The sequence below is a fragment of the Procambarus clarkii genome, chromosome 90, assembly GCF_040958095.1.
Source record: "Procambarus clarkii isolate CNS0578487 chromosome 90, FALCON_Pclarkii_2.0, whole genome shotgun sequence".
Classification (NCBI taxonomy): domain Eukaryota; kingdom Metazoa; phylum Arthropoda; class Malacostraca; order Decapoda; family Cambaridae; genus Procambarus; species Procambarus clarkii.
The window spans coordinates 7,030,525-7,046,954 of NC_091239.1; the positions used below are offsets into that span (position 1 = coordinate 7,030,525).

At 42.5% G+C, this 16,430-nt stretch overlaps 1 protein-coding gene across 2 annotated transcripts in view; it reads right to left on the reverse strand.

Moving 5' to 3' along the window:
- LOC123751174 (retinol dehydrogenase 11) overlaps window positions 1–16,430 on the reverse strand; it is a 170,400-nt gene that overhangs the window by 115,097 nt on the left and 38,873 nt on the right. For both annotated transcript variants that reach the window (XM_069318235.1, XM_069318234.1), the window contains exon 5: window positions 4,450–4,564. In XM_069318235.1, coding sequence (XP_069174336.1) covers window positions 4,450–4,564 — 115 coding nt within the window. The remainder of the gene's footprint in view (window positions 1–4,449; window positions 4,565–16,430) is intronic.

Consider the following 16,430-nt stretch of genomic DNA (forward strand, 5'->3'; position numbering starts at 1 on the left):
GCTGGATTGGGGTTCCCCACTCCCCTCTGGGATTGCTGGGTTGGAGGCTGAGGTTCCCTGGCTCTCTTCCCTCTCCTTGCGCCTTTTCCTTGCATCTGCTGCCCTTACTATCTCGTCTCTGGTCATGTCCCTCTGAACATATACCTCTTTGTAGTTCCTTGCATGCCCCAGTTTGTTCTTCCTTACTAGAATGTCCTCTTTGATGTCCTCGCTCTTGAATACACTTGAATACTTGAATGTGTGTGTGTGTGTGTGTGTGTGTGTGTATGTGTGTGTGTGTGCAATTGACGATCACGAAACACCGATCATTCGTATCTGGAAAATCCACAAAGAAATTGGAAAGGAAGATGAACGTTTCGGCCGCTTAACAGCCGTTGTTAACACCAGACTGACTAGGAGAAACAAAGAGAGGGTATAGGTCAACAGCTGAAAATTTCCACATATCTCTAAGTAAAGAATTACCCAGAAGCAGTTATTGATTTACCTTAGAATAATAGGATTAAGCGGTTAGAGAATAAGGATGAAAGATAAAAGCCTCAATGAGCACACAATACATATGAATATAATATTGAGATGAGATATAGTAAGCCTTTCAGATTTTTTTCTAAACTGTTGTGCAATATTGTAACTTAAAAATGGATCAAGTTTGTACATACCAGTACTAACATTGATAATATTTGGACACTGATTAAGGCAGACTCGATCAAATTCCGTTCCACGAAACCACCGCAATTAGTAATGCTTTTCGCTCCATCCCACTTAATAGTGTGATCACACAAACTCGTGTGTAGATAGAATGCTCTTGGCGTTTGGGCAGTTCTAATACTATAGGCATGTTGGGACAACCGCAATTGTAAGGACTTTCCTGTTTGTCCAAGGTACACAGAATCACAATTATTGCCGGGAATCAAATACACACAACCTGCAGTGTCAGGAGAACTTTTTATTAAATTGGACTTGATCGTACTATAAGTGAACACGATATTGATATTAAGTTTCTTAATAAGCGGGGAAAGTTTTTCAAGTCCACTCGCATGAGGTACCACCAATGAGTTTCTAATTTCTGGTTTCGCTTTGGGGACATGATTATAAAACGTACGCTTAGCTTGTCCGAACGAGCAATCCAAAAACATTTTAGGGTATTGTAAACTCTTCCCAATTTCATATATTTTTGCAATCTCTTCATCCAAAAAATCTGGGCTGCGTACCCTCAAAGCTCGTAGAAACATTCCTGAAAATACTGCCTGTTGTTTAACTTTACTATGATGATTCAAATAATAATGAACATACGACCCCACGTTAGTAGGTTTCCTATACACATTAAATTTGAGCTTTCTATTGACTCTATGAATCATAATGTCCAAAAACGGAAGAGTACCATTCTCCTCATTCTTACATGTCAATTTTATTGAAGGTACAAAGAATTAGGTTCATTAAGAAAAACATTTTGGTCTTGGTCATTCGGCCATAAGCACAAAATATCATCAACATACCTAAACCAAATTACATTAACAGGGATTATCCCGGATAAGATTTTTGTTTCAAAGAACTCCATATACAAATTGCTCAAAACTGGGGAGAGGGGATTGCCCATCGCCATTCCAAATGTTTATTTGAAAAATTGTCCATTAAAACTAAAATAATTAGTAGGGATAATCCCTGCTAATGTAATTTGGTTTAGGTATGTTGATGATATTTTGTGTTTATTGCCGTGTGACCAAGACCAAAATGTTTTTCTTAATGAACTTAATTCTTTGGTACCTCCAATAAAATTCAACTAATCTCCGAAAGTTCTGCACCGATTGCCTTGAAATTTTCACACAAAGTTCCATTCGCGTCCGAGCGGGTTTTTATATAAATACTATATAGGTGTCACGTCTGTGACGGGATAAAACATGTTTATTTGAAAAGCTGTGTTATTCGGGTGTTTTTCATGTCAGGGAAATCTTCGAAACCTCTTTACCGAATGCTTTGAAATTTTAACACAACATTGCATTCGAATAGGCGAGTGTTTTTATATACATGCCTCACTGTGACAGGAAAAACATGCATTTTTTGAAAAACAGTGCCATCTGTAGGACGCAAGACCAACACATGCCGTAATCTCCGAAAGTTCTTCACTGATTGCTTTGAAATTTTGACACAACGTTCCATTCGAATATGTGCGTGTTTTTATATACGTACTATTTAGATGCCACACCTGTGACAGGTAAAAACATGCTTTTTTTAAACAGCGACATCTGTTGCACGTAAGAGCAACACACGATATACAAAATATATTACTATTTTATTTCCATGTTTCCAATTGGATTGATAAATTGAATTTTCATTTTGATTTAACTATTTTGTGTGACATTACGTTGGAATTGATCTGTGTTGTTTACCATACCGTTCATTTCGTGAGTATAGCTTATCTGCTTCTTTTTTCATTGTTTTTCATTTCATTTTTTTAACGGTTCTTATTTTTTATTGCAATTGGTGGGGAAATTGAGCTGTATCTGCGTTTGAATTGAAATATTTCCTTAGTATTTTTTGTTTTTGTTTTAAAAACAAGAAAATGGACAATACGTTTATTTCACAGCTGCAAATGTACAATAGCTATGAATCCACCGGCTACGACGCTAACTGTTTTCTTAACGTTATGTCAAAATGACGCGCTTGTGAAAACACTGCTGTATTCGGAAGTGCATACGTATTACACATGGGATGCCAGAAGAAAATCATTTGAACGACGCAAACCAGGAGACTTAGTCGACGGACAACCTGGCATATTCAAATAAACTACGATAGGCAGACTGTACACCATTCATCCCAATCAAGATGATTGCTTCTTTCTTCGCATGCTGTTGGTAAATGTGCCCGTTCCAACTTCTTTCCAGCCATTGAGATTTGTCAACGGCGTAACACATGCCACTTTCCGTAGTGCATGTCAAGCTTGGAATTTATTGAAGAACGACCAACACTGGGATGTATGCATTAATGACGCGTCCAACACGTCACATCCAAATCAAGTTCGTGCATTGTTTGCAATCATATTGACCACCGTTTCTCCTTTATCTCCGACAGAGTTATGGGAGAAATATAAATCACACATGGCTGAAGATATTATCCGTCGAATACGAAGGAAAAATCAAATATGAGCATGGATTTCACAGAAAAAATCTACAACGAAGCGTTGATAATGAATAAAAATTTGTGCTTAGAAATCGCGAACAAAGTTCTAAATTAATTGGAAATGCCATTACCGAATCGATCTACTGCTGCTTCGTTCGATGTAGAATTGCGTCGTGAATAAAATTACAACACGAGTGATCTGTTGTCGTATGTGCAATCAAATATTCCTAAGCTAACGCTTGAGCGAAAAAGCATTTACAATCAAATAATTCAAACTGTCAATAACGAGTTTGGAGAAATCTTCTTAGATGTGCCAGGAGGAACTGTAAATTCTTCCTAATTAGATTGATTCTGGCAGCATTTTCATCCCAAAATGGCATAACCTTAGCTCTTGCATCGTCCGGAATAGCTGCGACATTGTTACCAGGTGGAAGAACTACTACTTTGACTTTTAAATTGCCATTGAACATGCAATTCATTGAAATTCCCACGTGCAACATTTCCAAAGCATCCGGCATAGGAAAAGTATTGCAGAAATGTAAACTAATTGTTTGGGATGAATGCACAATGGCCCACAAAAAATTGCTCGAGGTTCTTGATCGACCATTGCAAAATTTGCGTGGAAACATCAGACCATTTGGGAACGCATTAATATTGCTTGCAGGAGATTTCAGGCAAACATTACCTGTAATTCCTCGATACAAGTCCGTCGACACTGTTGAGGAAGCAGATGAAGCGGTTAGTTACCCAACAGAATATTTGAATTCACTTGATCAGTCAGGGATACCATCACACGTACGGCAATTGAAAATCTACGTGCCAGTTATCATGTTGCGAAATATCAATCAGCTAAAACTTTGCAACGCCACGCGCTTTGCAGTAAAATAAATAATCAGCAACGTCGTAGAAGCAACAATCTTGACAGGACCTTTCAAAGGTGAAGATGTCTTCATTCCTCGCATTCCTATGATTCCAACAGATATGCCATTTTAATTTAAGATTTTGTAATTTCCAATTCGATTGGCGTTTGTAATCACCATCAACAAAGCTCAGAGCCAATCTTTAGAATTATGCAGTTTATATTTAGACACGGAATGCTTCTCATAGGGACAATTATATGTTGCATGTTCTAGAGTCCGCAAACCAGGCAATCTCTATATCTCCACAGACAATGGAACAACAAAAAATATAGCAAACCTACAAGCATTGTGAAATTAAACATATTAGAAACGTGCACTTTCTCTTTTCTTTCTTTTCCATTTAACCAGACTGAGCTACAGCAACGCGTGGCGGGTACAGCTAGTTTAAAAATAAGTTCACTCTGAGCTGACTTACCCAGCAGCATGTTGGTAAGAAGGAAGTGACCAAAATGGTTGGTGGCCATTGTCAGCTCCAGACCATCTGATGTTAGCTTCCTCTCTGTCATACCAACAATTCCTGCGTTATTTACCTGTAAAGAGTATATGGGTCAGGTCAGTATACATCTACCTCTACAGTTTACACCACTGCTAGCCTCAGGCTAGCATCCATTACCTCATCTGGCCATAACACCACTAGACTCAGGCCAGCATCCATCTACCTCTATTGTCCATATCATCACTACCAACCAAGACAGTTAAATGCTACCAGACATTTTCAAGTAAATTTCTATTATTCTTTATTACAGCTTCCTCTGTGGTGGAGCAGGTGCCTGGGAATGGGAGGATGGTATACAGGCGACTTGAGTTAGAAAGTTGTGTTTAGAGATCTCTCAGCTGCCAAGAATATAAAGTGTTACGAGAGCTTCAGTTGAAATGTTTGGTGGTCTGAGGACTAACGTGTACTCTGTGTGCGGAACGTAGGCAGATGAAACAGCATGTTTGTCCACAAGAGGAGGCGTGTAGCTATAGGTAGTCCTCATATTGGATTATCCCAATGGACACAGGACTTACGAAGACTGTGACAAGACTTTCAATAGCTTTCTTGATGACCTCCAATTCCAGTTCATTCAGAAGACTGGCAAATGTTTTTTAATGCCGAATAATGCAAGACCCCTGGATGTGGAGCAGAACAACCAACATCACAACTATTTAATTCACAATATTACTTTCTAGCAGATTGATGAAGAAGAGGGCTTTGGAGTCAGAATCCATCATTCGCTACACTATATCCGCTCCCACAACAAATGGGAGAGGCTGTAAAATAAAAGCTAATCAAACCTTAGGAACAATTAAGCAAACTTGACTTCAAGGAAAAGAAGGCAGTTATCAAAGTGCATAAATTTCTGGTGCGCCCCACTTGGATTATTGTATCCAAACATGAAGGCCTCATCTGCAGAAGGACATATATGATTTGGAGGAAGCTCATCACAGTGCGACAAAAATCGTCCCAGAATTAAGCTCACTCTCATAGCAAGAACAATTGAGGGTCACAGGGCTAACAACACTGCAAACCATACATAACACGGCTAATTTCATCGAAACTAATAACATACTGTACAATTTGGAGGATGCTGATCCAGATAATTTCTTCAAAGGTCAGAGGTAACACAATCAAGGAGCCACAATGTAAGACAGAAAAGAAATGCGTTTTCACCCATAGTGTTATAAACCCATGGAACCGCCAACCCAACGAAGCCGTAAACGCCGAAACATTGCTTCAATTCGAAGATCCTGCTGCATAAAAATATCAAGACAAATGGGAAGGCCTTTCACATGCCACTAGCTTTCTCTCCTCGTCGTGGCCACTAGTGCTATGGTGGCCCACAGGCAAATTCAGCGAATTTCTTATATACTTAGGTTTTGATAGGTTAGTGATGTGATGATAGGAACCTTATGATAGGTAGTGATGTGGTGATAGGAACCTTACGATAGGTAGTGATGTGGTGATAGGTACCTTATGATAGGTAGTGATGTGATGATGGATACCTTATGATAGTGATGTGTTGATAGGTACCTTATGATAGGTAGTGATGTGATGATGGATACCTTATGATAGTGATGTGATGATAGGTACCTTATGATAGGTAGTGATGTGTTGATAGGTACCTTATGATAGGTAGTGATGTGATGATAGGTACCTTATGATTGGTAGTGATGTGATGATAGGTACCTTATGATAGGTAGTGATGTGATGATAGGTACCTTATGATAGGTAGTGATGTGATGATAGGTACCTTATGATAGGTAGTGATGTGTTGATAGGTACCTTATGATAGGTAGTGATGTGATGATACGTACCTTATTATAGTGATGTGATGATAGGTACCTTATGATTGGTAGTGATGTGATGATGGATACCTTATGATAGTGATGTGATGATAGGTACCTTATGATAGGTAGTGATGTGATGATAGGTACCTTATGATAGGTAGTGATGTGGTGATAGGTACCTTTTTTTGAGATATATACAAGAGTTGTTACATTCTTGTACAGCCACTAGTACGCGTAGCGTTTCGGGCAAGTCCTTAATCCTATGGTCCCTGGAATACGATCCCCTGCCGCGAAGAATCGTTTTTTCAACCAAGTACACATTTTACTGTTGCGTTAAACAGAGGCTACAGTTAAGGAATTGCGCCCAGTAAATCCTCCCCGGCCAGGATACGAACCCATGACATAGCGCTCGCGGAACGCCAGGCGAGTGTCTTACCACTACACCACGGAGACTGCTTTTATCACCTTATGATAGTGATGTGATGATAGGTACCTTATGATAGGTAGTGATGTGGTGATAGGAACCTTATGATAGGTAGTGATGTGATGATGGATACCTTATGATAGTGATGTGATGATAAGTACCTTATGATAGTGATGTGATGATAGGTACCTTATTATAGTGATGTGATGATAGGTACCTTATGATTGGTAGTGATGTGATGATAGGTACATTATGATAGGTAGTGATGTGATGATAGGTACCTTATAATAGGTAGTGATGTGTTGATAGGTGCCTTATGATAGGTAGTGATGTGATGATAGGTACCTTATGATAGGTAGTGATGTGATGATAGGTACCTTATGATAGGTAGTGATGTGATGATAGGTACCTTATGATTGGTAGTGATGTGATGATAGGTACATTATGATTGGTAGTGATGTGATGATAGGTACCTTATAATAGGTAGTGATGTGTTGATAGGTGCCTTATGGTAGGTAGTGATGTGATGATAGGTACCTTATGATAGGTAGTGATGTTATGATAGGTAGTGATGTTATGATAGGTAGTGATGTTATGATAGGTACCTTATGATAGGTAGTGATGTGATGATAGGTACAAATCTTCAAGGGCCGTGACGAGGGTTCGAACCTACGTCCGAGAGGATCCCAAACGTTGCCTTAATTGACTGAGCTACGGCATGGTTAAAAGAATTGCAACCGGGAAATCATCCTGAACCCTCATCACGGCCCTTGTGGATTTGTTCATTTGATGCATCACGCTATTGTGATTTCTGAGTGTAATGATAGGTGCTTTATGATAGGTAGTGATGTGATGATAGGTACCTTATAGTGATGATAGGTAGTGATGTGATGATAGGTACCTTTTGATAGGTAGTGACCATTTGAGAAGAGCTTCCAACATTTTGGGATACCGCTGTCGGACAGTAGAAGCCTGTTAGGCTCGTCGCGGTTCTTGCCAGTGACTTACCATCTCCAATATGCATGCAACAATAGTCAGCTAACTATTAGGTCAACAGAGGCACCTGGTGTAAGGAATCGTACCTAAAAGTCTCGTCTTGCCCAGGAATCGGACCCTGTTAACTGTGAGCCGAGTGCATTGACCGCTGTAGGGAGAAGACTGCTAATCCTGTGATATGGACCAAGTAAACCAACGTCGTTGTATGAGTTTCAAAAAGCATTAGAAAAGGTAACAAAATAAAAAATGAGCAAGATAAGCAAGGTGAAGAGGAGCAGGATGAGGAGGAAGAAGATATGAAAGATTAGGAGAAGCAAGATGAAGAAGATAAGGAGTGATATGAGGAGGATGAGCAATATGAGCAGCAAGATGAGGAAGAAGACGAGGAGCAAGAATAAGATGGGGAGGAGCATGATGAGGATAATGAGGAAGAGGAAGATGAGGAGGACAATGAGGATGAGGAGGAGCAAGATTATGAGGAAGAGGAGGAGTGAGATGAGCAAGATGCAGAGGAGCACTATGAGGAAGAAGATGAAAAGCATGATAAGAAAGAGGAAAAGGAAGAAGATGGGCAGGAGCAAGATGATGAAGATGAAGAGGAACAAGATGAGGAGAACAAGAGGAAGCAGGTGAGGAAGAGCAGCACGAGGAGGAAGAAGATGAAAAGGAGCAAGATAAGGAAGATGAGGAAATCCAAGATGAGTTGGAGAAAGATAAGGAAGAGAAATATGAGTTGGAGCAAGATAAGGAGGAGCAAGATAGGAGGAGCAATATGAGTTATAGAAAGATGAGGAAGATGAGGATGACAATTTGGTACTGGAGAACGTTGAGCTATCACAGGGCGCACTTGAAGTAACATACCCGGGGAACACAACACAATGAACGAACACCACACAGCCCCTCCACTTAGATCCCTCAACCTGCTAAACATTCTCCACACATTCTCGTGCACTACTTATACTTACAAAGTCTTATTCCTCCGTTCCAATCCAGTTTTGAATTGTTCCTAGATGTAACAGAACCTTTGAATATCAGATCATAAATAAACCACTTTGAAATTCTAGGAGTCAGACTAACTCTTTGCAAACATGCCATGCAAATAAAGGGATCCATTATATGGAATTTCGTTACGAAGTACAAAATTATTAAACATACATATTATTCAAAATTAGAACAATGAAGAACCAATTTTTCTCACTATAATATTACACCCTGTGCTGACTCACCAAGTTTTTTTACTACTCAGAAATACAACTATATCAATACAATTTCACTATAACCACTTTAAATAAGGTAATGATTATGTGAACTGTCATTATATAAACGTCGGGCAGGAACCGAAGACGCAGCGGACATTCCCCATCTGGATCACGACACCGAGGTGTTGGAAGAGAAAACTTGCCACTCTAGGGTCTCTTGTAGTGTCAATGAGCCTGGAACCAAGATCCTTAAGAAACCTTCTTACACTCTCTCTCCATAGGCCTAGGGGTATCAGACCCTATTGGAACGAAGTTGTACCGATAATCTAATTCCCTGTACTTGGTTGACTTGTATCTTTCTATGTGTGTTGCCACGGCTCCTCCTTGGCCGGCAGTGCGGTTGATGTATGTGGTTGCCAGGGTGGATACGCAAGTATAGTCCCATGCCAACTGTGTGCCACCTTTATATATCTATATAAATAAAAATATAAATGGTCGTTTGTTCAAAATCGCTAAACTCCGAAAGTTTTGCACCGATTGCCTTGAAATTTTCACACAAAGTTCCCTTCGCATCCGAGCGGGCTTTTATATACATATTATACAGATATATACATACTATATAGATGTCACGTCTGTGATGGAAAAAAACATTTTTTTTTTAAAAGCTGTGTTTTCGGGTGTTTTCATGTGAGGGAAATCTTCGAAACCTCTATACCGATTGATTTGAAATTTTGACACAACATTACATTCGAATAGGTGAGTGTTTTTATATACCTACTATATACATGCCTCACCTGTGACAGAAAAAAACATGTTTTTTTTTTTAAAACAGCGGCATCTGTAGGACGTAAGAGCAACACATGTCGTAATCTCCGAAAGTTCTTCACCGATTGCTTTGAAATTTTGACATAACGTTCGATTCGAATATCTGCATGTTTTTATATACGTACTATTTAGATGCCACACCTGTGACAGGTAAAAACATGCGTTTTTTATTTTAAACAGTGCCATCTGTTGCACGTAAGAGCAACACACGATATACAAAATATATTACGATTCCATTTCAATGTTTCCGATTGGATTGATAAATTGAATTTTCATTCTGATTTAACTATTTTGTGTGACGTTGCGTTGGAATTGATCTGTGTTGTTTGCCATACCGTTTATTTCGTGGGTAAAGCTTATTTGTTTCTTTTTTCATTGTTTTTCATTTCATTTTTTAACGGTTCTTATTTCAACCAGCTCTCGCACAAGACAGCACATATATGACTTAATGCTTAAAGTCAATAGGTTGAATATGAATTAGTACATGTGTGGTATATTCCCAGTTACATTTTTTCCAAGGCCCAAACTCTTCCTCACATACCAATTTACGACCCACATTACTAGTCCATTGCCGTAGACAGCAGAATAGTCGTGTCTGGTTCAATTATAATGAAAATTGTAGTTTTCAGGTCCCACACGGGTTGTGAAATTTACCTGCTATTGTCCATGCATTTAAAATATAACAGATCAGCTACATCCTATTGAAGGCTCGTAGTTTTGTTTTAAGAAATATTAGTTGTTCTGAGTAAATTATAATAAGCACTATAATTTATTACATAGAATAATAGTGCTTCATCAATCAACATTATATACACTAGTCTGTGTTTCAAAAATCTTTAAAGAATGTATTGTAGTAACGTCAACAGAAAACGATGTTACGTTGGAATGTCTATGGGGTAAACTATTGCAATCAGAATTGTACAGTGTCTACTACCTACTGTAGGATGGGTATAGGGTCCACTACCAACCTGTTAAGTGGGTAAGGGGTCCATACCACTTGTAGGATGGGTCTGGGCATATTAACTACCCATAGGATAGGTATGGGGTCCACTACCGCCTACTGGATGGGTATATGGTCCATTACTACATACACAGGATGTGTATGGCGTCTACTTCCGTCTGCAGGATGGGTATGGGGTCCACTACTGCCCACAGGATGAGTATGGGGGTCCACTACCGCCTACAAGATGGATGTGGGGTCCACCAGCACCCACAAGATGGGTATGGGGTCCACTACCACCTACAAGGTGGGTATGGGGTCCAATACCACCCCACAGGATCGGTATGGGGTCTACTACCACCTACAAGGTGAGTATGGGGTCCACTACCACCCACAGGATGGGTATAGGGTCCACTACCACCCACAGGATAAGTATGGGGTCCACTACCACCCACAGGATGAATATAGGGTCAACTACCACCAACAAGATGGGTATGGGGTCCAGTACCACCCACAGGATGGGTATAGGGTTCACTACCAACCACAGGATGGGTATGGGGTCCACTACCACCAACAGGATGAGTATGGGGTCCACTACCACCGACATGATGGGTATGGGTTCCACTACCACCCACAAGATGGGTATGGGGCCCACTACCACCCACAAGATATGTATGGGGTCCACTACCACCCACAAGATGGGCATGGGGTCTACTACCACCCACAAGATGGATATGGGGTCCACTTCCACCCACAAGATAGGTATGGGGTTCACTTCCACCCATAAGATGGGTATGGGGTCCACTACCACCGACATGATGGGTATGGGATCCACTAACACCCACAAGATTTTTTTTTTTTTGAGATATATACAAGAGTTGTTATATTCTTGTACAGCCACTAGTATGCGTAGCATTTTGGGCAGGTCCCTGGAATACGATCCCCACTGCGAAGAATCGTTGTTACAACCAAGTACACATTTTACTGTTGCATTAAACAGAGGCTACATGAAAGGATTTGCGCCCAATAGATCCTCCTCGGCCGGGTAACAAATTTATCAATTTATTGTGGAGGGGACCCCATGTGGTACAAGAGCAGTATAGTAATAGTTCACCTTGAGCTGTCGTCGTCGTGGAAGGTAGGTCTGGGAGGGTAGGTGAAGCAAGTCTAGGCTTCTCAGGAAGGATAGGATAGAGGGAGTCAAAGCCTCTTCAGGAAACCTAGTGGCACTTATCCTAAGTGCAGGTGGTGCCGGGTGGGCGTCTTCCGCTCTGTGTCACGTGCAGTTCAAATCTGGCTCTCTCTCTCGACCTGCGTGGGGAGGCTGTGCGCAGTCGCCATCCACCAATCAGGGCACAGTCCTGCCTACACTATGAAATGTCTCCTATGGCGGGCACTTTGCTTGTGGTTCCCTCCACACTCCTCCCATCCCTATAGAACAATGGGTATACTAGAGGGGAAATGTTTCACTATATATAACATGTCTTTTTGGAAAAAGTCTTCACCAGCTCCACACTAGGTGGTGGAGTTGCAAACAAGGCCACAAAGGAGAACATTTCCGGTTTCACAAATGGGTGCTATTACATTTACATGTATTACCCGCATTATCTTTGCACTATACACAAATTGTTCAACACTGCATACACTACACTACCTTCTTCTGTTTTTTATTTATATTTTTCCGTCTTCAGCTTCACTCTTAGGAATTTACTCTGTCCTAACAATATTCCTCGCACCAAAGCGCTGCTCCTTGAATGTGAGTCCTTTGACAGAGCAACCCTCTTCCCACATCTCACTCCCAGGATCCCAAGGCAAAGCAATTGGATCTATGCCTTCCAAGAACTGACCAAATACTAGTTCATTCTTTATTTTCTTCTGAGCCCTCCTTTCCACATTGTGTCTTAACGGGCCCCACTTCCTGTGAGGACTTTGCTTCACTTCCTGATCCAGACCTGTCTGTTCAGTAGTGGCACGGTCCCGAATTGCCACTTTTGTTCTGCATTGGATTCCTGAAGGAGCCTCACTTGATGAGTTCTCACTTAGCATCACCAAACTCTGCTGGTTGTACGTGTCTGATGTGCTAATGTCCATGTCCCCCCTGTCAGTGTGAGCCAAGATGTCTTCCACGCCTTTAGACATTATCTGGTCAGCATCTTGCTCCGATGCCCCTCCTTGGCCTGTTATGCACTGGGTCGGATTTAGGCCGAATGAGCCGATCCGGCAGCGTTTAAAGACGAATTCTGGTCCTTAAATGAAACATGTGGCCTGTTGCCCGAGGTGTTCCCGTGCTGGCGGACTCCTTCCTCATCCCTTTCGGATTCCTCACAGTCCCGAGCAAAATGACCCTCATTCCCACACCTGTAGCACTGAACAGGTCGCCTAGGGGATGGGGTACGGCGATACTGTGGTGACATAAGGGCAACTGGAAGGTGCCTCAAACTCTCACACACCTGGTCCAATCTCCCGTTGGTCTCTGAGATACCTGCTACCAAGGTGTCCAACTTCGCCTCCACGCCCATGGAAGATAAAGGATGCGAGCCCGCACTCGACGGTCGGCAAGTGTCGATTCCACGACCTGAAGGGCTGGTAGCCGGTGACGTGCCCGGGGAGCTGGAAAGGGCGTGTGTCGAGTGCCGAGAAGCGTCATTACTCCTGGGTGGCTGCTCACACTGGGAGTACCTTCCTACTTCATTCACTCGCACTGCTGGACCTTGGGGCACTCGGTGATGGGAGTCGTATCTTTTGGAACCTGAGGAACCGTGGATCGCTACGGCATTGTGCTGGAAGGTTTTGGCCCGATCAATAACCTCCTCCATGGAGGAGTTCTTCGCATTGGAAATGTATCCTGCCTGACTCTTATCCTGTAATCCCTGGCCAAATCGCATTACTGCCATTTGTTCCACTTCCCACTGTGGTATGTGCTTGTAGGCTCGATGAGCCAGGTGATGGACCCTGTCTGCCCAATCAGCGATGTCCTCCTCGGATTCCTGCTGAGCCTGGTTAAACTTTATCATGGCTACATCCAGAACTTCCCTATCGCCAAATCGCTTGATCATCTTATGCATCATGCGATAATCGATGGATGGCTCTCTGTTCAGTAAGCGATTGTAAAAATCCCTCGCCTTACCCTTGAGGCACCACCCTAACTGCGTCAATGTCGTAGGCCCGCTTCAGTCCTTTTCCGAGGCATAGGACATGAAACGGCGGTAGAAGGTGGCCCAATCCGACGTCCCGTCATAATCCAACGCCCGAGGTGGCGTGCGGAAGGTCTCTTTCCATTGGCGATAGCCTGCCCGCCTGCTGCGGGATGGGGAAGCGTCCGAGAGTTGTTTGACGGGTGTCGAGCTGGCTGTCTCCTTGATCGAGCCGATCGATGGTGGAGGGGCCTCCCCTGCCGAGTACCTTGTGGGCCGCTAGCCCTGGAGTAGGCCGGTGACTGCGGCCGGCGTCCACGCCGACTGCCGCTGGCGGCACCCCTAGAGGAATGGCGGGTACCCGTTTCGCTGGACGAGGATGATGAACGACTTCCTGCCCCCTGACCTGAGGGTCCGGGGCCCTGTTGGGAGGGGTCCACCTCAAACGATATAGCAGCCAACAAATCGGGTGTGGTCCGAAGGCGGTTGATATTATAAATGTTGTCCTCAGTGATCTCGTGGCGACGCCGAAACTTGATAATGCGAGCGGCCAATGTATCTCCTACACCCGGTAGCAGCTGCAGCTCAGCAGCCGTAGCAGAGTTTATCTTGATTGGAGCCATTGTGCTGGTGTCGAAAACTAAAGCTCAAATATATCGTGCCTACAGGTAGGTCGCAGCCCAGAGGGGCCTGTACACTAGGTCAGACAACGAGGCAGGCCTGGTAATAAGCCTTAGATCTGGGGCCAGGCACCTCACATGTGTATTGCACCAAACAAAAATAAAAAAAAAAGATATCAATGGCCACACTTAAGGTTCCAGAATCCAATGTTCAGAAATAGGAATAAATGTTCCACAAGGAAAAATAAGCACTGCTCAGTCAATAATGTAAATGATGGGGGCAGGTGAATCTCAAGCAACATAAACCACTGTACCCTTAATTGGTACTTAAATCACTTGAGGCTTAGAGAAAAAAACTGGGCACTTACTGCACTTGCAGAACTGGAAAATCTGATATGGCAGACGCTTCGAGGAACTTTAACTAGCAACGTGCCTTATTTTCATAAGCACTGGGCTGAGGGTTCTCAAAAATACTTCTTTCAGGTGAACGTGAGGAACTTTGTGCAGAGCGGATCACCATCCACCTTAAATCTGGTAGGAAAACAAACTCACTGGCTTACTTAATGTATATGTTCCCCTGGCGCCATTACCTCTGTAGAAAGACTAGAACAGGCTACGTCTAGCTAACAGTAAAAATGAGAAAGTAACAGACCTGTAGCAAGCACCCTGCAGAGCTGGGACCGGCGTCGCTGGAGTAAACACACTGGAGACGGATGCGCTCGGGAACGATAGCCTGAAATCCTCCGCGAGTGGATTCGGAAACAATAACAGGTGCCGGATACGCTCAGTAACGGTGGCTCATATTCGTGTGAATGGTGGTACTTGCCTCCCCTTGGTTAAAAAACTTAGGGACCACAGGAATCGGTGCTTGGGGGACAAGACAATAAAATGCAAAAAATTCCGGGGAAATAATCCCCATAGAACACCGGTAATTGGAACGTATGGAGAGTCTTGGGGAATTACACGAGATGTGGAATAAAGCACATGCACAAAAAACAGGAACTGAAATATCTTGGGCACCGCTATAGAACAACAAGCCGGAGAACATCTATGGCGGAACCAAAGCACAGTAAATCGAGACTGGAAACGTTGAACACTATCTAAGACGTCTTGACTGAAGTTGGCAGAACGATGATGCAGATATCTTGGCGAGGTCCAAGATATCTCAATGCGCCAATGTGGAGGGGACCCCATGTGGTACAACAGCAGTATAGTAATAGTTCACCTTGAGCTGTCTTGGTCGTGGAAGGTAGGTCTGGGAGGGTAGGTGAAGCAAGTCTAGGCTTCTCAGGAAGGATAGGATAGAGGGAGTCAAAGCCTCTTCAGGAATCCTAGTGGCACTTATCCTAAGTGCAGGTGGTGCCGGGTGGGCGTCGTCCGCACTGGGTCGCATGCAGTTCAAATCTGGCTCTCTCTCTCTCGACCTGCGCAGGGAGGCTGTGTGCGTGTTGGAAATTTCCAACACTAACAAACTACTATTGTATTATAATACATCATCATCATTATATACTAACTACAGTAGTTACTAATTTTACTAACGGTAGTGTCAATATAAATTAACAATTTTATCTGCGCATTAGTGCTAGAATTCTCACGTCATCGAGTAACAAAATTGCGTCAGATAATGTCTAGTTAGACACGTTTATTACCAATGTGTTAGAGAACTGAATGTGGTTCTCTAAAATTATCAGTATTCCGTGTAATAATTACCTACGGATAATATGACTCCCGAAACTCCAAAACCGAGAGTTATTAATTGAAATTATTATCAAGCAGCAGTTTTATCTGTTATGTACGAATGCTATGGAGAGAATAAACATCTCCATTTTTCGTTTAACACCATTAAACGAGAATATGATAATATTTAAGTCCCTATAATTGCAACCCAGTTCTCATTAGCATATTACATCAATAATTACACAGCAAAGAATTATCCGTGATTAGCAATTTCTGTGGTGAATGCGAGAGACGGGTTGAGGGAGGGCGA